At 29.8% G+C, this 26,743-nt stretch overlaps 7 protein-coding genes across 7 annotated transcripts; 5 read left to right on the top strand and 2 right to left on the bottom strand.

The window, feature by feature from the left end:
• Nucleotides 1–391: 391 nt before the first annotated feature.
• GO595_004819 (uncharacterized protein) lies at nt 392–1,300 on the top strand (the record flags this gene model as incomplete). Its single annotated transcript, XM_067917993.1, has 1 exon — nt 392–1,300. The coding sequence occupies one exon, from the start codon at nt 392–394 to the stop codon at nt 1,298–1,300; it is 909 nt and encodes a 302-aa protein (XP_067774837.1).
• Nucleotides 1,301–8,893: 7,593 nt separating this feature from the next.
• On the top strand, nt 8,894–12,100 carry GO595_004818 (isoleucine--tRNA ligase, cytoplasmic; the record flags this gene model as incomplete). The annotated part of the gene is made up of 1 exon (XM_067917992.1): nt 8,894–12,100. The coding sequence occupies one exon, from the start codon at nt 8,894–8,896 to the stop codon at nt 12,098–12,100; it is 3,207 nt and encodes a 1,068-aa protein (XP_067774836.1).
• Nucleotides 12,101–13,753: 1,653 nt separating this feature from the next.
• Nucleotides 13,754–15,337, top strand: GO595_004817 (uncharacterized protein; the record flags this gene model as incomplete). The annotated part of the gene is made up of 1 exon (XM_067917991.1): nt 13,754–15,337. The coding sequence occupies one exon, from the start codon at nt 13,754–13,756 to the stop codon at nt 15,335–15,337; it is 1,584 nt and encodes a 527-aa protein (XP_067774835.1).
• Nucleotides 15,338–15,777: 440 nt separating this feature from the next.
• GO595_004816 (Kelch motif family protein) lies at nt 15,778–19,302 on the top strand (the record flags this gene model as incomplete). Its single annotated transcript, XM_067917990.1, has 1 exon — nt 15,778–19,302. One exon carries the CDS (start codon nt 15,778–15,780, stop codon nt 19,300–19,302), a length of 3,525 nt encoding a protein of 1,174 aa, XP_067774834.1.
• Nucleotides 19,303–19,818: 516 nt separating this feature from the next.
• GO595_004815 (ubiquitin ligase) lies at nt 19,819–20,490 on the bottom strand (the record flags this gene model as incomplete). Its single annotated transcript, XM_067917989.1, has 1 exon — nt 19,819–20,490. One exon carries the CDS (start codon nt 20,488–20,490, stop codon nt 19,819–19,821), a length of 672 nt encoding a protein of 223 aa, XP_067774833.1.
• Nucleotides 20,491–22,114: 1,624 nt separating this feature from the next.
• On the bottom strand, nt 22,115–24,589 carry GO595_004814 (uncharacterized protein; the record flags this gene model as incomplete). Its single annotated transcript, XM_067917987.1, has 1 exon — nt 22,115–24,589. One exon carries the CDS (start codon nt 24,587–24,589, stop codon nt 22,115–22,117), a length of 2,475 nt encoding a protein of 824 aa, XP_067774832.1.
• Nucleotides 24,590–25,196: 607 nt separating this feature from the next.
• GO595_004813 (cysteine proteinase) lies at nt 25,197–26,363 on the top strand (the record flags this gene model as incomplete). The annotated part of the gene is made up of 1 exon (XM_067917986.1): nt 25,197–26,363. The coding sequence occupies one exon, from the start codon at nt 25,197–25,199 to the stop codon at nt 26,361–26,363; it is 1,167 nt and encodes a 388-aa protein (XP_067774831.1).
• Between the last annotated feature and the right edge of the window lie 380 nt (nt 26,364–26,743).

Raw genomic sequence — 26,743 nt, 5'->3', positions numbered from 1 at the left:
AAACCATCTAAAACTTTTAATAATAGGCATTATTATAGCTATTTCAGTATCTATATTAGTATTACAATCGTTATGAATACAGTTGTTCTGGTCCATATTGCTGAACGGTCTATCCTCAAAATTCAAAGAATTAAATTTCAACCATTTTTGATACCACTATATATATTTTTTTTGCACGAATTAACGGAACACCCAATATTGATAAAGATTTTTCTTTACCATAAAAAATCGAATTGATAACCTTATACATTTGTTAATTGAAAAATTTAGTTGTTAATCAATTTTAAGCATCATACATATATAATCAGGATGAAACACTATTTTTCTTAGAATGACTTAGCAATTTTTTTCTTCGGATTACAAAAAAGTGACAAATAATAAATTTTGCTTTATGAACAATTTGCTTTGCTCAGCTTGTATCGAACATTTTAACCAAGCACTTCGATCACCAATTGGGCAAGCCTTAACTTCCTATTTTAATTCTTTGGAAAATCAGCCTCCAGATGAAATTAATATTTTTATTGTCAAATTAAAATTAGATGAAAATAAATATAAAACACCAGAGGAGTGGCTCAATGAGCTTCATTGTGTGGTTCAAAGAGCTATCAATTTTTTTGGAACAGATTCAGAGATTACTTTAGCACTTCTTTCGATACAAAAATCTATCATTAAATCAGTAAAACCATACCTACAACCAACAGAAACAACATGGCACGAATCACTTTTAACTTTCAAAGATATATTTTCTCAATATATTTCAATTTGTCCAAATGATATTCAATCTTTTAATGATTTTACAGCACTTATTCCTCCTCCTCATCCCGTACCGTTGAAAGCACCAGCAGCACCTGTCAAACAACAGTCAAGTTCAATTGATATTTACGAGCTCAAAGATCTCATACAGCGTCAAATCACGGACAAGGACTTAGAGTACCTCGGAAGTATTGTTTCGCGCTACGAACATGAATTTAGTAAAGCAAAAGGGCTTGTTGATTGCGATCTAAAAAAATTAAGATCAATCACCCAAAAGCTACTATATGAATATGCGTCCAAACATGCAGCTCCAAAGCGCGTACCAAACAGCATGCCACCACGAATCAAATCTACTCCGCTTCCTCCTTCAATAGTTGCAAATTTAGCTTTACAAAAAACAAAAAACATAACCGAAACTTCTCCATTTTTGACAATGGGAAATAAAGGTAAGAGCAACGATACCTCTGCCAATGAAAATGAAAAAGGTGAGTCCCAAATCGCAAATTCCATTCCGAATAAAAGTGAAGAAAAAACAGATGTTAAATAAAAATAGATGTTAATGAAATGTTTTAAATGCATATTTTAAATTAGAAAAGTGAAGTTTAGTGAGGCATTTAGTTGTCATATGGAAAAAAAATGATGGCTTTTTGATCGGCATGTGAGCTTAAACAAACACAAATATCTTGGACAAAAATAGGAATTCAGAAATAAAACGTTTTAATAAGTCCTTTAATAAGTACATTAATATTATATATAATAGAAAAAATCAGAACCTTGTAAAAACCTTTAACATCATTTTTATAGAGGTTTATTAAAAAATGACGCCCAAAAAACGATGCACATAAATTTTTGTGTATTTTCATTTTAAAAAATAACTAATTTATTTTACTCATCTAACATATTTATTTCCTTCATTAAAACAGTTATTTTACCATTTTTTGTCATAATTAAGAACAAAGCTTTCGATGCGTTATACATTACTATTGAAACTTCTTCATGAGCTTCTATGACTCTATTTAATTTTTCTGGTTTCATAGGGTCGAAATATTTTATAACATGAGATTCATTTTCGAAAGCCACTAAATCGAATGCTTCTTTTGAGCAGAACGTGAAATAATTAATAATTTTCTCTGATGTTTGAAAACGTTTAATTAGTTTTCCATTTACATTAAACACGAAAATATCATTATTCGGACTAACAGTGAAAGCTATTATCATTCCCCATTTTGGGGTTATTAAAATCTTTTTCGTTTCGAATCCAAGTTTAATTTTATTAACGATTTCACCATTAATTAAATTATGAACTTGTAAAACGCCATCAATAGTTACAACGACGAAAATCTTAAAAACAGAATTCGCTTCAAGATTTGTTATACGATTATTTGTATAACATAAAATTTTTGTTGTTGAGTTTTTAGATTTAATTGCAACTGTAGAAGAATCAGGACAAAACAAAATGCTTTTATCGAAAATAGAAATTAATTCAAGTTCGGCGAATATTTCGATATTCGAAACAATATTTGAGTTTTCGACTATTTTTGCGTTATGTTTTTCTTTTGAAAATATTCCGATTTTTTTAGTTTCAACACAAAAAACATTAAAATTATGATCAAAATCATTAATTTGTGAAACTTTTGATGTGATAAGTCCAGCATTATCATCATATGATATTTTAATTATTGAACCATCGCTAATTAAAGCTTGTAGAGAATTTCCCACTAAACGCGTTGAAGAAATAATTTTTCTATCTTCAAGTTTAATTTCATATTTTTTAAAGCATTTATTATAATTACTTACCACATTTTTCTTAGGAATTTGTTTATCGAATAATGGAATATGTTTCATAAATGTATTAATCGAAAAAACATTTTGTAACCATAAATGTAATTGTTGTGTAATAATTTTCGGTTCAAGAATTCTTCGAAGTTTATATATAAAATCGAATGAATTATTTGCCCAATTTGGTATATTCGTAATACATTCACAAGTTGTATAAAAGTCGACAGGTAAAATCGAATGATTATTAATGGCATCACGTGTATTAACATTCGGTAAAATATTTGTTTCAGTAACAGTTATCTCAGAACGTATAGAATTAATATCATCAAATGAATATAAAACATTCGGAAATATTAAATACATTGACGAATCATGATAACTTCGACCAGAAATTATATTTAATAACATTATAGTTTCGAAATTTGATAATTGATTTGTTTGCCACATTTCAATTACATTGTTTTTAGTTTCATTTATTGATACTGGATGTAATATTAATCGATTAATCGATTTATTATTTTCAAAATCAATTAGATATGATTTTCCTGTATATAATATTATTTCGATTGCTGTATATTTACGTTTGATAAATAAACTTTGAATTTCATTAAATTTTATAATTCTTTGTTTAACATTTGATGTTATTATAAATTTCTTAGTATGTACTTCAAAAACAATTTTAGTAATTTTGGTATATTGGATTAATGTTGCTGTTGTTTTATATGTTACAGTTGCTATATCATTATAAAATGGTTTATAAGTTTTAGGCTTAAATTGTTTTTTAATTTTAAGTTTAGGTGAACAATAACAATTATTACATACACAAAAATCACGAACATAAATAATTTTATTGTTGATATTATTAGGAATTCTATTTTGATATAATTGATATTCATTATTTATATTATTAATGTTCTTTTGATCATAAGTTAAAGAATTTTCTTTAATTATTTGATATATATATTTAAATTCATTTTTAATTGTATTAAATATTTGATTTAAAGAACTTTTTAGTAAATTTTCACTTTTGCTTTTATTAATTTGGAAGAAAAATTCCGAATTTTGGATTAAATTATTACGAACATTTTCATTAATTTGACTTTTATCAATGAAATTTAAAAACATATTATAATATTTTAAGAATTCGTTTTTCAAATTTGAATTTTTAATTAATGAAATTCCAATATTTGCTACTTCAAGATTATTCCAATTACCAGAATCGTCTAAATTTAATGAAAATATTTGGTGTAATAAATCTGTTTCAATTCTTAATGAAATGTCATAAATAAAATTATCATCTTCAATTTGTATATCATAATTTTTTAATATTGGATAAGTTATTATATTAAAATCATTTTCATAAAAAATCGAACTTTTATATAAATCTATTAATTCTTTATGATGTGTTTTAGTAGAAAATGAATAAAAACAAAAATAAAATGCGTTTTGTATAACGAAATCGAAAAATTTATTTGAAAAATTATTATTAGTTAAATAAGTTTGAATATTTTGTAATAATATAAAGTAATGATTAATTTCTGTTTTATAATAATTACAAACGACAAAAATTAATGAACAAATTTGATTAAATTCATTAATTCTTTTGTTTTCATCTTGTTCCAAAAACAAAACATATGAAATAAAATCATAAATTTCTTGTGTATTTTCTAAATTAGTTTTAAATGATAATAAAATTGGATAAATATACCAAAGTGAATTTAATTTCATTAATAATTTTAATTGTTTAATTTCTTTAAATATTTGACAAACAATTCCATGTGTTTGATTACCTAAATGTAATGATAAAATACAAATTAATATAAATATTTCAGGAATTTCTTTAATGTATTTTCTCATTCTATTTAATATTTCAAGTTGATTGGAATTCGATTTAAATTGAAATCCAGAACTTATTAAATGTATAATGAAACTATTAGTGTTTTGATAAGTTAATTTTATTATTGTTAATAAACAATTTTCGATGATATCAATATCTTCATTATTTAATAATGAATGAAGATTTAACAAATATTTATTTAATAATTTTGTTTCTTTTAAGATCGGAATTGATATATTTTGAGTTAGTTTAAACATTTGAATTAAATTTTGTTTATTTTTCCAATTATTAATTTGTAGAAATAAATTTTCTATATCTTTTTCAGTTAATATAATAAATGAAATTCTTGAAAGTAAATTTATAAACAAATCCGAACATTTATTTATCATTTCTTTCGTATAAGTTTCATTTAATAAATTCTTCTTTTCAGTTATAAATTCTGATGAATAATCTTCTTTCAAACAGAATAATAACATATATTGATTTAATAAACTTGAAAAATATGATTCAACATCAGAATTAAAATCATTAAAAATATATTCATAAGTTTCAACTAAATTAGAATTCCAATGTTTTAATATTATATAAAAATGTGATGAAGAACATTGTATCCAAAACAAAGGATTTAATATAAATGTATCAAACCATTGTTTTTGAAGATCTTTATAAGTTATATTACCAAACACATAAAAAAATGAAAAGTATAAATCAGATGAAAGTTTTTCAGGTGATTTAGATAAATTATAAAGAATTAAATCAACACCATTAAATTCTTTTTGTGGCGTTATACTTCTCTTAAATAACTGACTTATCATACCTAAAATCATTGAAGTATAAGTAAATGAAGATGTATTAAAATGATTAAAGAATTTAACTAATGTATTACATTCATTACAATTTACCATCGCATCTAAAATAGGTAAAGGTGAAGGATATTTATCATATACATTAATAATTAATTTACTTTTAGGTTTATTTCGTTGAAATGTATTATTTCTTTCGACATTAAAAGTTCCTTTAATTGAAGGATTTGTGATAATATTTGTAGAGAATAAACATTTATCAATGATTTTCCAAGGTGATTTAATTAAAGTTTTAACATTTTTATTATCAAAAGCAAATGGAAATATTTGAAAATCACCAATTTTACCAAATTGATGATCTTTCCATTCAGGACTTATAGGGTCTTGATCATCAATTCCTCCAAATATTAATTGAAGTGGTCCTTCTGTAAATCTAAAATTACATAATTCACTATCGTTATATTGTATCAAATTTTTATAATTATTTAATGAAAGAGCTTTTTCTTGAAACTTAAAAACAATTGAAATATGATTCCATACATTCGAATCTTGGAATTTCATTAAAACAACAGTTGTTCGAGTTGTAACTGATTCATATTTAGCATAAAGAACCATTTGATTAAGAAATATTATTAATTGATTATTCAAGGTATCAGTTATTGTTAAAATTTTTATATGGACATTACTTTCCATTAATAATTGTGTATCAAGATTTAACATAAAATGTACAGTAAAGTTATTATTTAAATCAAATGAATTTACACCATTTACATCAAATAATGCATCAGAATAACTTAATGAAAAAATTGCAGATGGAATACTTTGGCATTTTGTGATTAATTTACCTAATAAATCACAAATTTGATGATTTTCCTCTTTAACTATACTTTCGACTAAATAATGTGAATTGATTTTACTTGATTTAGAAATCATAATTGTTGTTAATAAAGGTACAACATATTTTTGAGTTATTTCTTCATCAATATGTAATGAGAATTGACATCCACGATAATTTATAATTGTTTCATTTGTTTTAGAACATATAAAAATCGAGAAAATTAAATATAAATCACCATCATGACAAAGTCTTCGATTATAATCAGAATATTCACATAAATCGTTAATATATTTAATTATCGGAACAATTCTTTTTGATTTACCAAAAATCGCTATAATTAAAGGTAAAACAGAAGGCACCGAAATTAAAAACATTGAACCTAAATTTATTGATATATTTTTACATAATAAGCAAAATAATTTTTGTTCGATTAATATCGTGGGTTCATTATTATAAACAGATTTAATACATTTATACAATTTATTAAAAATGATTTCATTAATTTCAAATTGCTTTTTTATCGAAGCTATATATGAATAAAATGTTAATATATCTAAAAGCATTTGTTCATTTGGTTGTTTTATTATATAATCTGAAAATGGATCAATTAATGATTCAAACATTAATGAGATTTTTGGATTATGCTTAAAAGAATACATTAAACTATTTAATAAGTCTTTACATAAATTTTGATATATTAAATCATCAAAATTAACTGTGCATGAAATAATTGTATTTTTAATATTTGAAATTAATGATTTTAATTTAATTTCTTTTGATTTAATTTGGATTTGTGAAATCGAATTTCGTAATGTTTTTATAACTGAAAAAGTTAAAGGTTGTTCAAATATATATCGATAATAACCATAAATAAATTTACTACTTGAAATTGCTGAGTATAAAGATAATGGATTTAAAGCAAGTTCAGACATAATTATAAAAATGGAGTTTCTTGTTTTTAATATAATTTGTGAATTATCATTTAAGTTAAATTGTTGAAGTTTTAAAGAATTTAACGAAATTGCATATAAGAATTCTTTGTTATTTAAAATTGTTAAATTAAATTTTGAAGATTTTAAAACTCTTAATAATAATTCAGTAAAAATAAAAACTTCTTCTTTAAGTAATAAAATTAATTTAAGTATTAAATCGGATGAAATATCAATTAAAATATCAATAAATTTATTTCGAATACAATTAATACAAATGTTCAGTTTTTCGTCTTGGAATACATGATTTGTTAAATCAGGAAATATTAATTTTATTAAATTTTCCATATTATTAATAAAGAATTCTTTATTTTTAAAGTATTGCAATATATATAAAAAACATGAACAAGTTTGGAAATAAAAATTCTTTGATAATACCATTATATGCATCATAAATGTTTCGAAAAATGCTTTATGAACTTTTGTTCCTTTTATATCATTTTCCGATGTTTTAAATGCTGCTGAAATCAATTGTGAATATTTAAGTATTTCCGAAGACATTAATTTTTCGAATTCAATTGAATCAATCAAACATTCATACGGTGGTTCATCATTATCTTTAATATCTCCATTTAAAGCAGTTAAGAATTGATATGTAAGACTTTTTAATGTATATTCATTATTTATTTGAGGATTAGTATTTGTGTTATTTGGATACTCATATGGTTGTGTTGCATATTGTATTTGTTCTATCAATGCTAATATTATCATCATATATGAATCTTGTATTAAAATTAAATCATTTTCAGTGATACAATGGAAGATAAATCGTTCGAGTAAAACTATTCCGCCATAGTCTAATTTTTGTATATAAGGGGAAATAATTAAGGAAAGTGTTTGAATGTCTTCTGTTTGTAAAATTGGGGCATTACAAGCATCAAGATCAGTTAAGACTTTAATCATATAATTGGATAAATCTTTATTAACACTCGTGGAAATGCGCTTAAGAAAAGGAGAAAACCTATAAAAGTCGGGAGCTGTAAGGTACTTATTGTTGGACATGAATTTTAAAATGCTTTCATAAAACGAATCATTCCATGTGTTTGATGGTTCGGAAAAAATTACTTGAAGTAAGGACCTGGTAATATGGTTGACAATGTTTCTAATTGGAGTATCACCAATTAAGTTTAAACAATCAATAAGAATTGAATAATCACCTGGATTTTTTTCAGTTTCATTAAAAATCCATTGGAGTAACTGAAAACATACAATTACCACATATCCTTCTGAAACTTTTTGCTGAGATGAGTAAAAACGCAAAAATTCTTTTAAAAAGTCATGGGAATACTTATAGTTAGGGCAAAACTTATTTAAAACATCTTGAGGACTTACTACTTTAATAAGATTCTGAGCACTTTGTTTATCCATGCTTGTGATATCATATTTGATGATATGTATTTCACTGGGATAATAATTTTTATCATCGGTAATTTTAGAACTAATTTCATAATAATAATTTATTAAAGGAAACATTGATGATTGTATTAGAGATTTTGTTTTTTCAAGTGTGCTCATTTTTTCAACAGATATTTTTGGTAACTCGATATGGGGCCCCCTGAATTTAACGTTTTTTATTACCCTCGGTGGATTAAAAACCAATTATAGTATTGCATATTAAATATAGTTTATTTAAAAATAATTCACCAAACATATTGAAAATTAATTATTAATCAAATTCTGTGTATTGTTGATAAATACATAAAACATGAAATTTGAAATTTAAAAAATAGAAAAAAAAAATGAAATGGAGAAATTTTTGAATACTTTACTTAGACTCAGAAGTGACAGCATTTTGACTTTTTCAGAATGAATATGATCATTTATCATACAATTTTCCAATGTGGCCAATGAATTTTAAGTTTTCAATTTTCAGTTATGTCGGACCATTTTTTTTATGTTCAAACAAGTAGATGATCGCAGCCTATTAGGCGACATCGAAAAAGAAATTCTTGAATATTGGAACAAAATTGATGCTTTTCATCGATCTCTCGAGTTAAACAAAGACAAACCTGATTTCGTATTCTATGATGGTCCTCCTTTTGCTACTGGTTTACCACATTATGGTCACATTCTTGCAGGTACTATTAAAGATGTTGTTACACGTTATGCACATCAAACTGGTCACAATGTTGAAAGAAGATTTGGTTGGGATACCCACGGATTACCAGTAGAACACGAAGTTGATAGTGATCTTAAAATTACAGATCGTCGTCAAATAGAAGAAATGGGTATTGATGTTTATAATGAAAAGTGTCGATCAATTGTTCTTCGTTACCAAGCAGAGTGGGAACGTATCATTGGTCGTACAGGACGTTGGATAGATTTCAAAAATTGTTATAAGACAATGGATCCTTCATTCATGGAATCTGAATGGTGGGTATTTAAGCAACTTTGGGACAAAGATCTTGTTTACCGTGGTGTAAAAGTTATGCCATATTCCACTGGCTGTAAGACACCACTTTCCAATTTTGAAGCTGGTGAGAATTATCAAAAAGTTAGTGATCCATGTCTTTCAGTTTCATTCACTGTTCCTGGAAAAGATTACAGATTCGTAGCTTGGACAACAACACCATGGACTCTTCCATCCAATCTTGCACTTGCAGTTAATCCAAAACTCACTTATTGCCGCGTAGTTGACAACAAGACACAAAAGAAATATGTCCTTATGAAAGACAGACTTTGTGAAATTTTCAATCTTAAGGATAAGAAGTCATATACAATTGAAGAAGAATTCTTAGGAAAAGAACTTGTTGGTATTAAATATGAGCCTCTTTTCCCATACTTCAAAGAATGGAGTGACAAAGGTTGCTTCCAAGTCATTGATGCTGATTATGTATCTAATGAAGATGGTACAGGTATTGTTCACATCGCTCCAGGATTTGGTGAGGAAGACTTTAACGCTTGTATGAAGAAAGGTCTTATTAAGAAAGGCGAAAAAATCGTTTGTCCAATTGATGATAATGGTTGTTTCACTAATGAAGTAACTGATTATGCAGGAATGTATGTCAAAGATGCTGACGCCAAAATCATTGCAGATCTTAAAGCAAATGGTCATCTTGTCCAAACTGGTAAAATTGTCCACAGCTATCCATTCTGCTGGAGATCGGATACCCCACTTATCTATCGTGCAGTTCCATCATGGTTTGTTCGTGTTGAAGCCAATCGTGAAAAGTTAATCGAAAACACACGTAACACTGATTGGGTGCCCCGTTCTATTCGTGATGGCAGATTCATTGAATGGCTTAAGGGTGCCCGAGATTGGGCCATCTCACGTAACCGTTATTGGGGTACCCCAATTCCAATATGGACCGATGATGAATATAGTGAATATGTAGTTGTAGGTTCAATAGCTGAATTAGAAGAACTTTCAGGTGTCAAAGGAATCACTGATATCCACAAGCATAAGATTGATAACATTTTAATCAAGTCACCAAAGACAGGTAAAATGTTACATCGTATTCCAGAAGTCTTTGACTGTTGGTTTGAATCAGGTTCAATGCCATTTTCACAAAATCATATTCCATTCTCAGGTAAAAAGTTCATCCAAGCAGACTTTATCGCCGAAGGTTTAGATCAAACAAGAGGCTGGTTCTATACCCTTACAGTTTTATCCACTCTTTTAGGATACACATCACCATTCAAGCACGTTATTGTCAATGGTTTAATCTTAGCTGAAGATGGCAAGAAGATGTCCAAACGTCTTAAGAACTATCCAGATCCAATGAAAATTATGGAAGAAATTGGTGCTGATTCATTACGTTTATACTTAGTTAACTCACCAGCAGTACATGCAGATCCAATGCGCTTTAAGGAAGCAGGTGTTCGCCAAGTTACACGCGATGTAATGTTACCATGGCTTAATTCAATCAAGTTCTTCATCCAACAAGTTTTACGTCATGGAAATAACTTCAAGCGTAACAAGAAATTAGCCGAAGAATCAACAAACATTTTGGATAGATGGATTCTTTCTCGCTTAAATAGAATCATCAAGTTTGTACATCAAGAAATGAAGCAATATCATCTTTATAGCGTTCTCCCAGAACTTGTTAAGTTCATTGATGAAATGACCAATTGGTATGTTAGACTTAATCGTGAAAGACTTAAGTCTGGAAAAGATTACCAAACAGGAATTGCAGTTTTATATGAATTATTATTCAACTTATCAGTATTAATGGCGCCATTCACTCCATTCTTCTCTGAATATTCTTATCAAAACCTTAAGCCAGGTCTTGAAGATAGTGAAAAGGTTGACTCAGTACACTTCTTAATGTTACCACAATCAAATCAGGACTTAATTGATACCAGCATAGAAAGACAAGTCGGATTTATGCAATCTGCAATCCGTATCGCACGAGCTGTCCGTGATAAGAAGAGAATCCAAATCCGAAGACCGTTAAAGGAGTTAATTATCGTATGCTCTGAAAAAGTTAAAGCTGCGATCGAACCACTCACAAATTACATCACAAGTGAAATTCACGTTCTTAATATATCTTATGATGTTAATGAAAGTAAATATGTTCAATTCACTGCGCAAGCTGATGGTAAAATATTAGGACGTAAGTATGGAAAGAAATTAAAGGATATAAATCAAGCATTGAAACAACTTTCATATGATAAAATGGCTGAACTTTACAACAAAAGTGTCCAAGCACAAGTTAATGGAGAACCTGCTCCACAATTTGATGTGTTACCTGATACACCTGTCACTACTGAAGAAATTAATATCATGAGAGCATTCGTTTCACCTGATGAAAAGAAATACGCAGGTGGTGTTGATGGCGAAATCACAGCATTTTGTGACTTGCAAGTTACTGATCAAATACTTGACATCTCATACGCAAGAGAAATTAGAAACAGAATTCAACAGTCACGAAAGAAGCTCGGGCTACAGCCAACTGATAAAATTAATATATTCGTCGAAACTGATGATGAAAAACTTTTGGAAATATTGAAGTCTGAAAACGAGGCAGTGAAGTCTGCGTTAGGCATCAAGTACACAATTGGAAATCCTTCTGGAGAAGTAATCGGAGAACCAATTGATGAAAAGATTCAAATTGTTAACAATGAGGCACCAATTAAAATTACAATAACTAAGCAATAAAAAAATAATATAAAACCTGAATTTTGACTGAAACTTCATTGTTCATTCTTCTGTTCGATTGCGATTAACAAATTTTTTATCGTATTAAATCCGATGAATTTTTTGATGTATGCAGCTGATTAATATGTTCGATCTAATACTGAATGTTTTTGTCATCTTAATAAAGTTAAATCAGAACGGTGTGTCGTACACATTTTTTCTTTGTTGATTTTTCCAGCGGAAAAAAAGTATTATAATAAGAGTATGGAATTATCATTTTTTAAAAATTTATTATAATACTTGATATTTAAGATTACCTTGATATTTGTTTTTATTTGACATAATATAAAATCATATATAAAACACATTTCTAATAAATGAATATTTTTTTCACTTCACATGGGGCGCCTCTTTTATTTGGTGTATGGCTCTGAATTTTTGATCGGCAGCTTTAATGAAAGCATGAAATTTCTACATAAAACCCTAATTCCATCCCAATGTCTCGTATTTTGCACAGACTATTTACGCAAATCTCAATCCAATTTCGAATCGGTATTTTGTTATACTGATAGAATTGAAATTGTTTCACTCAAAAATGAGAATGATCATATTTTTTATAAAACTTTAAAAACGCATCATGTTGAAACTCCAGTCAAATGGTGCGCAGTGTGCAAGAACCTAATTTTTTATTTGACAAATTATAATGTAATAATATCAGATTTAAAAAACCCTTTCCAACAGAGAGAAAATATAATGCTTCCACAAACAATGGGTAATTTATGTTATTTTTCTGTATGCCTCAATCTCAAATATATTTGTTTTAGTGCAGAAAATTCACAAATATTTTTCATTCAAACAGATAATCAAAATTTCTTTCCACGAATGATAGACGTTCATGACGGCTTTATTACAGGAATTTCACCAGGGGCTGAAGAAAATTCTTTTTTCGTATTAATTAAACATGATGAAAACAAAAATGTCTATATATTCAATCCGTCCACAGAAGAAATTACTCTTATATGCGAAGTTTCAAATGATGCACTTGGATTAATTCCGTACAAAAATGATGAATTTTCATCTCCAATTTTTTATTCTTCTAATTCCATTTTTACGAATGATAAACTCATATTCCAAACCAAAGGTGACATTGTTTCTGAACCGAAGCAAATAGATTTATTTATTTGTTTTTTTACCAGCGATAATTTTTTTATTATTATCAATCCTCTTGATTGTAACGTAATTACACTTTCCAGTTCTCCGTCTTTTACAACATTCTTCAAAATTTTTTCGTCTGCGATTGTTTGTGCTGGTGCAAATCTTCCTCTAACTTTGGTAAAATTTAACCCCCAAGAAACCGAAAATTCTGAATTTTCTGAACTTTACTCGATCGAACTTAATACAATTCCGAAATCAATTTTTTATGATAATAAAAACCTTTTTATCTCCAGCAAAAACAAGCTTTATAAGGTTACATGTGAATTAGCTCGTGACAATGAACCATTAGCTGAAATTGATCCACAACTGGGAGAAGGTCGATTATATTCAATTTCAAGTAAAGTCCTATTTTCTAATTCAACACAAGCAAAAATTGTTTACGGTAAAAGTAATCCTAATATTCACGAAGATGGTTGCACAATCAAAACGTTATATTTTCGAAAAAAACATTATCAAATAATGAAAAACGTTATATATTGTAATGGCAAAGAAGAAGCGCAAATGAAGAATGACATCAAATATGTAACTTCGTGCAGTTCAGCAATAGTCATAGTAACAACTAATAATGAGATAAGTTTATTTCAACGTAGTTTTAAAGATGTATCTTCATTTGAAATCGATCTCGATGGAGCTGATATCACAGCAATAACAGTAACACCAAAATATATTATTGTTGCTGCATTCGATGAAAAGATTCAATCTTCAGGTCAACTTTTTGTTCTTGATTATGACTTTAATGGCTTTGGTGAAGAATATTCTTTCCCTTCTCCAATAACTGAGTTAATTACTCTTGAAAAATTTGGTCATTTATTTGGCGCATGTAAAAACGGATCAATTTTTAAGCTGATGATTTCGAAAGAAAAAGGTTTACTTGGCGAAATTTCGTATATATACTTCGGAGATCATATTTCAGAAATGTTACAGATAAATGAAAATGAGTTCACTTTCATTGATAACAATGAAATTTTCTTATACACAAACAAGAAAATATGTTCAACTGGAATTAAAGATGTAATGTCAATGTGTGAATTAGATTCAAAATTAGTTTACGTATCAAATTATAAATTATATATACAAGAAATCAAGAAGGCGAAAATTGAACATCGCCTTAGTTCTGTATATGATTTTGATCAAAACGTAATACAAGTTTTGACTTTTAATAATTACAAATTTGTTCTTCTTGAAAATTCAATTGTTTTGTTTGATGGCACACAAATAATTCAATCGCTCCAACTCAATGGCCGTTGTAAATCATTCAATATACACCAAAAGAAAAATGGCACTTTTGTGATTGCCGTTCTAAATGAAAACCTCAAAGACATATTAATTGCTACATATGCAGTCAATGAAGAAATAACTCCTCAATTTTCTCATTCATTTGATTTCTGTGTCCAACAAATTTGCTTCTATAACAATCGACTTCTGATAAATTCAGGAGATTTACTCAGAATTGCTAAAATCAAAAACAACGAGCTCATGTTAAGCAAAACAATTCTCAAGGCAAACAGTAGAATCACAGGTATGGCCTTCTTTTCTCAAAATCTTTGGATCACATTTGATTCTGCAGTTTCTGTATTAAGATACAATTACTCAAGCGAAAAGTTCGAATATGTTTCTACTAGTGACGTTAGTACTAATGTGTCCGCTTTAACACCAATTGATAGGTTAACGGCTGTTTGTGAATCGAATGGACAAATCACATTTCTCGAAATTCCTAACAATGCATCACATGGGTTTATTAGACAATTTTCTGGCCGCACTCCATTGCTTAATGAGACGCAAGCTTTCATTTGCTCATCTCCAATTTTGGATTTTTTGTCTTCAGAAAATTCACTTTTTTATGTGACTGTTGATGGTTGTGTGGGCGCATTCATACCGCTGAAACTTAAAAAGAGATACGAAACACTGCGGGAAGTGTGGGAAAGATGCGGTGGAACAGAAGAAATAATAGATATGGATCGAATTGAAACAACGGATGACCTAAAGATTTCCTTTTATGAAGAGTCAGTAATTACTAAGACATTAATTCCAATTTCTTTTTAACTAAATAATAATTTGTTAAAAAGGAAACTCAAATTACAATACATTTTGTAAAACAAATCTGAATACTTTTTTTTTAAAGAACTTAATATACTTTTTAAATATGCATACATCTATTAAAAGAACAATTTTTGTTGTTTGGCGCCAATTATTTATTCGAACAAAATATAACGATAACGCATTTTCAGAATTTTCAATGCATAACCTCTACGATAAATAATGAAATCACTTAAAATTTGAAGATTTTTTTATTTATATAATTTTATTGTTATTTATAACATATTTTCAGCATCATCTTATATTATCAAATCAAATAGTCAAATTTTTATGTTTATCTTAATGACTTTAAATGATAATTTTTTAGCGTCGTTTGCGATTTTTGAGCTCCATTCAAAACTGTGCACTGAATTGTGAAACTACTTTTTGATTACTTTATCCAGCAGATGGAAGAAAGGGGAAAAGTTGCGGTTATTTCATTAGATGGAATCCACTCAACAATGTTTCACGCAGCGAGCGTGAATGGACGAACATCAGAACAAATTATTAAAGATAATAAATTAAAAACAAATATTATTGGAATTACCACTCCTTACATTCAAAGAGCTCTTGGACCAAATGAAGTCCCGTCTTCTCTATATCCTAAGATTATTCGAACAGATGATTGTGGAAGGTATAGACTTCCTGCATATTATTTAACAGTAATGAATGAAAATCAAAAAAACAAAATAACATTTTATGTCAACGTCAGGTCAACACAAAAATTTAAATTTCCAAAATTTCCAGTTACTATAGATCCACAACAATTTTCCGATAAAACACTCAAGGATTTGTTAGAATTCATTGATCACTCATTTACATTTTCACACTCTGATTCATCTTTGCAAATTGGAAGTTTTGTTCCACCAGATGATTATCCCGCCAATGAATTATTAAACCAAGCACGGACCAAAAACCTAACTTTAAAGTGCACATTAAATAAAGAGTACTTAGCCATTATAAATCGTCGGACAGATCTACTTAAAGAACTACATCAAACTGAAAAGCAATTTATCAAATCTCTCAAAGACTTCATTTCATACTGGCCATCATGTCTAATGAATGAACATCTTATAACTTTTGATGAAATCATTTATATTTTTAAATTCTACAAAAAATTAATTGAAGTCCATTCAATTCTTGAACTTGCTTTTGAAGAAAGAGGCACCTTTTTTGACTCAGAATATTCAGATATCTTTTGTGACTTTTCTGAAAACTTTAAAGAGTCAGTAGACTTTTGCAAAAGTTTAACTAGTGTTGAATCGATGTTTGAAATCAAAAGTCAAAACAAAGCGTGGAATGAGAAACTTGAAGAGATATATAATTCCACGCTTAATCCATCCAGTAAGACACTTCTTGAATTTCTTGATTTACCAATTGAGCAATACAATAAATATTTGACATTTTTGTTACAACTTCGTACAGTTACTCCTCCAACTCATCCAGATTCAAGACTCCTTACTGAGGTCATTGAGAAGTATCAAGTGCATTACGACTCGTTAAAAGACATCAAACGCCTAAACGAACAGAGTCCTCAAATTACTTCACTCCAAGATTCACTTCACGGGTTTGTTATTATATCGCCAAATCGTGAATTACTCAAATCTTATAATGTTAAAATCATCGAACCCATACCACAAAAAGGCACATTACATTTATTTAATAACTTAATATTACTTACTACCACTAAAATGAGGAAAGAGCAAGTTTTATTTGAACGAAAGTTATGTGAATTCCGATATAATATTAATGATTCAGTATTAACATTTTCTAAGTCACAACGTCGTTTATTTGATTTTAAGATTGAACTATCGAATAAAGAAGAAACAAATGAATTAACTAAAATGATTGAAGATTCACAAATCGAAAGTTATAAAGCGAATGGACATTATGATAAAATAATGATATACACGTTATTAAATCTTGATCAACAACTTCCAAATCTTTCATATCATCAATGTGTTATATATAACAAACATATATATTATTTCGGTGGTAAAAACAACAATGAATATTCACATAATATTATTGATATTAACTTAAACACAATGAAACATCAACAAATGGAATGTCCAATTGGAGATTTAATCTATCATTCAGTCGTATCTAACAAAGACAAAATTTATATTTTTGGTGGATTAAATTCAAATGAACAAATTAGTGAAAAGTTTTGGCAATATACTCCTGCAACTAATGATTGGGAAGAACTTGAATTACCGAGTGAAGGCGGTAGATATGGTCATACATTAGTGTCGTATGCAAATGATCTTTACTTATTCGGTGGGAGGAATTCAACAAAAGTTTTTGCTGATTTACAGAAATTTGACACCATCTCTAAAAAGTGGACAAAAATAGATGTGCCTGGTTCACCTAAACCAAGATACTTCCATACTGCGACAACGAGATCCAACTATATGCTAATATTCGGAGGAAAAGATAAGGCTAACGTTAGTTTATCGACATTATTTTTATTTGATATCAATACACATCAATGGAAACGTTCAGAAGTTATTGGAGAGCCAATCCAAGGACGATACCTGTGTCAGTCATTTGCAATACATAAGTGGTTCTTCTGTATGGGCGGCACAAATGGAACGGAAATATTTGAACCATTTTGTGTCTGCTTTTCCAATACAAGAACAACATCGTACAACTTAAGGTCTGGTGGTAATGACAGGCAAGCTTTACTTAACTTCTCATTATCTGCATATCGCTCATCGATTTATATATATGGCGGAATATTAACTGGATCAGAGAATTCATCGAATATGTTATTCAAAGTTGAATTGCCAAACCTTCTGAAGCAATTTGAAGAAAAATCGCGTAATACAATAGCTGTAAAACCAATCGAAAACTTTGGCTCTTCAATGATCAAAGGAAGCAAACAATCAAGTGGCGAACATCGAAAGAGGCATTCGCGTGTAATGCGTCGAAGGTCACATATTGTCACCAATAATCATCCGAAAATTAATTTGGATGATAATGAAACCAATTTACAACTTATGATCAAAAAGGTACCATCACCCAAACGACTAGTCGACATGCCAGCACCTTTGGACTCACTGAACCCTGGCAGCATCATCAGCGAGCCAAACCTCAAAGAAAAACGCAAGAAAAAACCGCCGCTACCTCCTCGAAGGAAAAGTGACGAAACATTGTCGCAAAACATTGGTGAAGAAAAACGTAAGAAACAACTTATGTCGGATATTTCAGGCGTTCCTCCATTGGATATGATCGAAGATTCATATTCAACCGAAAATTCATCAGAAATTAAGTTCGTAAGAATGGCTAAAAGAGGCATTAGAACAATGAGCTCTCAGCCGATAATACCTTTGGTATCATCTGATTCGAATGGAATGTTCCCTCCACCTTTAAGCTCATCTGACGATGAACAACCGCCGCTTTCTGAAAATCCCAAACAGAGTCTGCCAATATCTATACCACCCCCATTGGGGTCCTCCGACGATGAGGAGAACGTTACGAAAGAGGCCAAAAGCAAAATCTCAAAACCGCCAAAACCGCCGTCAAGAAAGAGAACTAAAAAGAACAAAGAGAGCACAGGAAAGGGAAAAATTGAGCCCGCAAAATCGTTTAGTAGAGTTACAACATTGCAACAACCGATTCCAAGAATTTCAGGCCCTGGTAAAGGAAATGTAGGTCGGATTTCTTTGCCAAGAGGTGGAGCTATACCTGCATTCTCCCCAGGGCGCTTCCCAAATGCTAGAACTAACTCAGTTGCTTCGTTGGCAAGAGGAACACAATTACCATCATTCGCTAATGTTAAAACCATCGCTAGAAACTCAAGCTTTACGCTCCCAAGCAATCAAGGATTTGGTGGAAATGATGATAACCCAGTCATCCCTGCACCAAGAAAAAGAAATTCATCTTCAATACCAAGAAAACAAAATTCACTTGAAATCGGAGCTCTGTGAAGCAAAACAACAAAAATAATTTTAGTTTTTTTAATAAATTGTAAACCACCATGGTTACTTTTTTTGCAAAATGTTCAATTCCAATTTTGGAATTTTGGTAACTTCAAAGCAAATTGTCGTTTTTTAATTTTTAGCCCTTTACAAGTCACCGAAGAATAATAGTACTTAAATTAGTTTTTAAATATTTCAAAAGAATGAAAAAGATAATACATAATTTTCATATAAAATTTTATTTGAAAGCTATTTATAAAAAAAATAGTACATTACAATATTTTTATAATAAGTTGTATGTTTTTTTTCAATTTTAAATCTCTAAATGAAATGATATTGTTTTTTGTTTCTTGTTACTTTTGTAATACCAAAGAAACTGGAAATGAGAATTGTGCATTCATATATATTAAAACATAATAATCCATTAAAATTAATATTTATTTTATAAGTTCTATTTTAAAAGTATGTGAATTTTTTGTTTTTATCAATTTCACCTTCGACAAATTTAAATCAAACAAATAGCAATTACACAAGTCCAAAGCCTTCGCAGTTCTGCAGTGCGAACAACATTTTGTCTCGAAGGATTTTTTCGCTTCTATAGTCCGGCAGCTGCAGAATATGGAAGCACGTGTGCGCGACAGGAAGCGCATCTGTGCTTGCCGCCTTCTGTATTGTGATCACCATGTTCTTCAGTCCGCCCAATGGCGCTCTGTCTGTTCCCGTCACAAAGAATAAGAACTTTTTCTTTTCGTCATTTGTCAATGTGCTAAACAATTTCCAAAACCATTTAACACACCTCGAATTCCTGTTAAACCCATCAGAGTACTTTGCATTCTTTTCTAATTCTTCCCAATCGAATACTTCTTCACCACTTACCAATATATCCATTTCTTCGGGTGAAAATATACTTAAATATTTTTGTTTTAGAACTGTTAATAACCCATTTTTAAAACTATTGAATTGGTTTTTAATCGATTCATTGCAATACCATTCGATGTATGACAAGATAAACCTGTCTAAATTTTCATTGGTAACCGCTATTTCAGACCCCCCCGGAACGATATCCTTTTCGACTTTTTGACCGAAGTTATCGACAACCGCCGTGAACGTTAAACATAAATCTTCAACGTTTTCCATTTCTTTCATTTGTTTAAAAGAATTCGCGACTTCAGGTTCAATTTCTTCGAAGTCAATCATTTTGATATCCCATCCCAGAATTTTTTTATATAATAATAAAGGGAATCTAATTGGCAGAACGATATGATTATAAATTGCTAATGAAATAATGACTCCGATCATATTAAATAAGTTTAAATCTTCGACGCAAATTTGTTTAAACCAATAATATTTGTTCTTAATAATTACAAACATTCCATAATCAGGTGAAAATATTTTGTGTATTAATAAATGAAAAAATTCTCTTGATACACCGCCTTGATCAATTCCTTCCTCGCCAATAAATTGCACAGAAATTCGACTTAAAAAATCTTCTTGTGACATTTGCGATATTATACGAATTGTATCTCGTACAATATTTTGTCTTGAAATTCGTATCATTTTACTTCGCCCATTATTCCCTTGTAAACCATCCGAATATGCGTGACGTTTAAATTCGATTGGCAAAATTGCTGGAAAACAAAACACTGAAAGTTTTGATGCTTCAAATATTAAAAGCTCTTTAAGTGGGTCAAAATATGATGCGAAGATTTCATTGCTAAAATCTAGTTGCAATGGTGATTCAGAAGTTAAATTGGTGTCCTTAAGAAATTGAATAAATTGAATCGAAGTTTGAATGGATTTATCCAAAAGTGAACATGTTGAAGTGCTAATTAAAAATAATGAAAATGAGTTTAATACTGTAGTTGTAATGTGACGGAATAGATTTGGCATTGCTGTGATGTTATTAACAAAATATGATTTAGAATTCGTGGGTAACATCATGATATGATCCATAAGTGGAACAAGTGTTGACTGGAAATTTGTAGGGGTAATAAAAATTTCAAAAATAAAGGAGAAAATAAGTGTACGAATATGATGGAACGAATCAACACATGGGGAGTGTATAAGAGAACTGATCATAAGTTCATAAGATGTATGAAAATTACTCGATAAAAATTGGCCATGCTGAGGTATCGCCGAAATAAGTGAAAAAAGCTTGGCGTCATCAAGTGAAATATTAGTAAGAGATAAGGGTAAAGAATTACTATGAAATGAAAGACCAAATATATCGGGATTTGAAAAGGCTTCATAAGCAAAAACAAAATCTTTGCTGAGGTCAATTTTGTTCTGTACAAGGTCATCGAGAAATTGATCAAATAAAACAATAGTAGAAATATATTGTGGATGAATTAAAGTTGGATTAACCCCATAACAAAGGTGATTTGCAGCCACATGATTCCTCGTAAGTAGAAGAGCTTCATATGCAGCATCTGTCTCTGTTTGGATATTATCGGAGAAATTTGGGCATGAACGACATTTTGATTCTGTACAAAGAATACGATTGCAACCATGTAAAAGTTGATTGAAGTATCCAATAGTTATCTCTTCAATTTCTCCTAAACTCATGAGTTTTTGGAAAAAAGAAGAGAGATTTGAAATAAAGTTCACAAAAATAAACTCTTGAACTTCACATTTGAATGTTTAAATGGTCACATGAAATAAAGTCAATTTTTTGTTATTTTTTTTTATTATAAATGCCTTTGTTCTCATATTCTTTTTTAAACAAAACAATTTCGAAATGGCTCTTCCAAGTCAAACACTTGTTTGATCAGCTGAAAGAATTTTTATAAAAATTGTTTATTTCAATCAAATAAAAACAAATTTAACTTTTAAGTTCATTGGGTTTTGCGTTTGCAGGGAATCCATACAGTTGTCTCAGCGCCATTTTCCCGTTAAATTGTTCGGCAGCCTTTTGCGGCATTTCGAAGATCGGCTCTAGCTCTTCAAATGTGAATGACTTCTTTGCGAGTTTAATCTGTGCGAACAATCTCTCAGAAGACAAGAAAGCGTTTGTTGTGAACCAGAATGCCTTTCTGAAGTCTTCTTGGTACAAGTCCTGGAACAGCAAAATGAATGCTTGATTCAAAAGTGTCACGTCATTTGTCAAAACCTTTGAACCGTTTTCGTTAATTTCTGTAATTTTCGGTATAAATCTCACGAACAAATTAAATACCAATTTTGGCAAGTTAACAAAAGCGAACAAATATAATGATTGCGTTAACTTATGTGACAGTAATTCAGACATTAATTTATACGTCTTTAAGAACGACACAATGTTTTCCTCTTGCGGCGATGCGTTGTTTGAGAATTTATACGACGCGCCAGTAAATGTTGTTGCGATTGCGTTGTAACATTTGCATCGCATTTCAATGTGTATGAAACAAATACATTTAACGGCAATTGAATTCGCGTTCTTTAATTCGTTTTGTATTTGTTCATGCAACGTTTTATGGAATAAATTTTTATGCTCGTTAATAATTTTACGTGTTTCAGAAGTGAAATATAATAACGACTCAGCAATCGTAGCAAGTAATGGAAGTTGGAAACTTTCGCGAATTGTCTCTTCGATTTCGATCAGTTTCGTACCATTCCATAAATCTTTTTCGTTCTCTAATTCGAAGTGTTCAAACTGATTTAAGAGTGTTGGCGCTAATGTCGTTTTGCCATCGAAAATCATCGATTGAACAAGTGGATGTCTTTCATAACGCGAAATATCATTTAAAAGTTTCGCCGAATAAAAGTTATTCGGCTGATTTAATACGTATGTGTTCAATTGTTTTTCACATTCGGTACAAAACAAATGGATAAGTTCTAATACAATTGTTAACAAAGTGTTTTTGATGAAGTCAAATTGTTCTGATGCATTTGTAAAATGATATATGTTCTTAATATACGTTGGAGTGTTCATAAAGATAGGCGCCGAAAAACCGTCGACGTTGATCGTCCGTTGAGTGATTGACACTTTTGTCAGCGGTTCTTTTAAGTCCTGTTTGATCAGCTTTTCGGTTAGGAGGAGGTCGAACGATAGCTTGTTTTTGAGTTCATCGATTTCACTTCGAAAGTTAAATACTTTGATGACTAAATCACGGAACTTATTCACAAGAGGATATATAAGAAGAAAATTAAACTTGGAATGACGTACACCAAGTTTTTGTCGAATATAATTATGGATTTTTCCTTCGGCACCTGAATCATCTTCGGAAACTAATTTATAGATTAATTTGTGTGATGATAAATGCTTGTCACCTAATGTTACAGTAAATGCAGTTATTAATGATTTGATTTCAATCGAAAAATTGTTCCATATCGGTACAAGTGTCACTTTTTCCTGCCCTGGCAAAAAATGATCGATTTTGTCGCACCGGACGAAAAGAACCCAAATTTTGCAAAGAAGCGCATCGAAGTAAGCAATAATTGGATTGTTGACTGAGTTGTTTTGATATATATCAACAAATTCGGAAAATAAATCTTTGCTTTCGGCTTTAGATCGAGTGGGCTTGACTTTGATCTCTTTAAGGGTATCAACCATGAGCTGAGAAAACAAGGAAGCCATTTTCATGATTAGATCTTCGATAAACTGATTTTGCTCTTGAAGAACAAAAAGAGCTTGACAACTTTGTTCCATCAAAGGATCAACGCCTATTTGGCTGATTTCGTCTGGTGTTAGTTCAGTGTTGAAAAATGATAGATTAGGTGGCCGTTCAGTAAAGAACAGTTTTTTGAAGAGATTCTCAAAAATGGTATTAGTGATCTTCCTCTTGCAAGACTCAAGCTTCTTTTTGACATCGTTTAAAGCTGCAAAATTCATTTTATCGTTATCTTTAAATATTTGTAAAGCGGTCTGAAGTCTGTTAACTGACTCAAGAATGTTACCATTTTCGAGAAGTTGAATTGAAATTGATGGGGTTTGAACCAAATATTTGATGACATCGAGAATTTCGATCTCTTTTTGATATTTAAGACTCTTCTTCCAAGGTTGAAGTAATGCTTTGGGATCAATGGTAAAACGTTCTTTGGTGAGGTTTACTCTTTTCTCTGATAGTCTTAAAGTTTTTTCAATGTTTTCTGTAATTTGTGCTTTTTGGACAAATGAACTTGCAATTTTATTGAGATTTTCACCGTATACAGTGGCAACTTGTTTTGAAATATTTCGTGCTTGGTTAAGGCTTTCTTCAAAATCATTAAGATTATCTTTCCTTTCCCAAAGTTCGATTGCTTCAATATATTGATTAAAAGTTGGACTTTTGACTTTAGAGTTTTTGTCAATGAATACTTCTATTTGTCTCCAAAGTTTCATTCTATCACTCGTAGAAGGTTCATTGCTTGACATTAAATTATGAAATGTGATATGAAAATAAAAAATTCTATGATAACGATAGAGACTGCTGTTCAAATTAATAAAGTTTTTGCTTTATCAACTTATTAGGTTTTTTATCCCGCAAATAATTATCTAGAATTAATGATAGTTATCTAAAATTTTGCTATACTTCTGATATATAAAAATCATGTTTTTGAATGCCGCGTCTATCTTTATTGACGGCAGTTGTCTTGGTTTAAAGAAAAAAAAATGGATATTCAATATTTTCTATGAGACAATTTGAATTGTAAAACGTTCTTATTCGATTTGACATATGATATGAAATTATTTTTGGGAAATGGGAGTGGGATATTCTGTAACTAACGAGTTTCTCTCAAATCTCCCAGAAGATTTCCCCAAGGAAAGAAAGTTTTTTCACTTTTACAACATCGGAAGTACATGTTATTGTAATGCAATTCTTCAATCACTTTTAGCTTCCAAATATGTCATGAATTATTTTGCTAAATATAGTTCTACCATATCAAAAGAAGCAAAGCTTATTCGAAAAACTCCACTGTATAAGTTTTACAAAATTTATGCAAAAACAATGGATCTTGAAAAGCAAAGTTTCAAGATATCACCTAGAAGCATTCTCAGTGGAGTAAGGAGAGAAACAAGTAGGTTTAAAATTGGCACTCAATATGATGCCCAAGAATTTTTTATTTATTTAGTAGACTCATTTGACTCAACAATTGACAAAATCAATAAAAATAATCCAGATCAAGACCCTATCCCTCGTTTTTCACAAATTTTCGAAATTCAAAAATCACAAATATTCCAATGCTCAAAATGCAAATACAAGCAACAAGTTGACGACTCCTTTACCACTTTTTATGTCAGTTTTGAAGAGAAAGTTTATAACAAATCTCTCAGTGATTTAATCAAAGATTCATTCAAGAAAGAAGTTCTTAATGGTAAAGACAAATGGAATTGTACCCAATGCAAGAAAGATCGCGACGCCACTATTTATTCCAAATTTAAGGTAATTCCCGATAATTTTGTTGTACAGATCCAACGATTTTTTTATGATCGAAACGCAAAAACATTTGCTAAAGCCTTTAACTATATACAAATCCCATTAAGCCTTGTCCTTGGTGATTATAACTACAAGCTTCGAAGCATCGTCGTCCACATCGGAAGAAACCTTCAGCTTGGGCATTATATAACCGTTAACCGTTTATATGAAAGCCGTTTATGGATTTTGGCGAATGACTCGAAACTCTTTGTGTCAAATATTACAGAGATAAAAAACTTAATTGGATCTTCTTCAGTAAGCTCAAAGAGAAAACCGGTACCATATTTGTTGTTTTATGAAAGAACAGATCCGATTAAAAAAAACAATCCCAAAAAAAGCGGAAAGAAAAAGCTTAAAAGAAAGAAAACCAAAAAGGAATTCAAAAGCGAAAGCATTATAAGATCTAAAAGTGATGAATCAAGCTCATTTGATATCAATACAGAATCTTCTATAATTTCATATGGTTTCCAAAGTGAAGAAGAAAGCCAAAATACTACATACGAATCTTTGTCAGAAGAAACAGAGGTCAAAAATGTTTCTTCAAGCAGTTCTTCAAATAGTTCTTATGAGGAAGAAGAAGAAGAAGAAGAAAAATCGGACACTGAAACATCAAGTAGCGAAGAAGAAGAAGAAGAGGAGGAAGAAGAATCAATGAGTCAAACAAGTGAAAGTTCGGAATCAACAAATAGTGAAAGTTGAAAATTATGTATAAACTTACTATGTGCTGTAAAATTATTTCAATGGTTAATTTTTATAAACTTGTGAAAAACATCTTCAAACTGCCTGGGGAATCAAAAGTGACTTTTGGATGAAGGATCCTTTTTAAACCTGGTTTCGCAACTTTCTAAAAAAAAATGAAGATTATAGCTTGTCCTTAAGCCCAGAAGAAATTTTTTTTCACATACTATTTTTAAAACCAAACAATTTTTCAATATGAAATTCATAAGAAGTAAATAGTAGCACTTTTGTGTTTGTAGTATGAATTGTGATGTGAAAAGTGTTCTCCGCCACGCGTTTACGATAGATTTTTGAATAAACCGATATCGGTTTAATAAATTTGAATTCTCCTCTCAACTGAG

Source organism: Histomonas meleagridis (assembly GCF_020186115.1).
Source record: "Histomonas meleagridis strain 2922-C6/04-10x chromosome Unknown contig_30, whole genome shotgun sequence".
Classification (NCBI taxonomy): domain Eukaryota; phylum Parabasalia; order Tritrichomonadida; family Dientamoebidae; genus Histomonas; species Histomonas meleagridis.
Note: the sequence above shows the minus strand (reverse complement) of the source record. Positions and strands in the feature narration are given on the sequence as shown.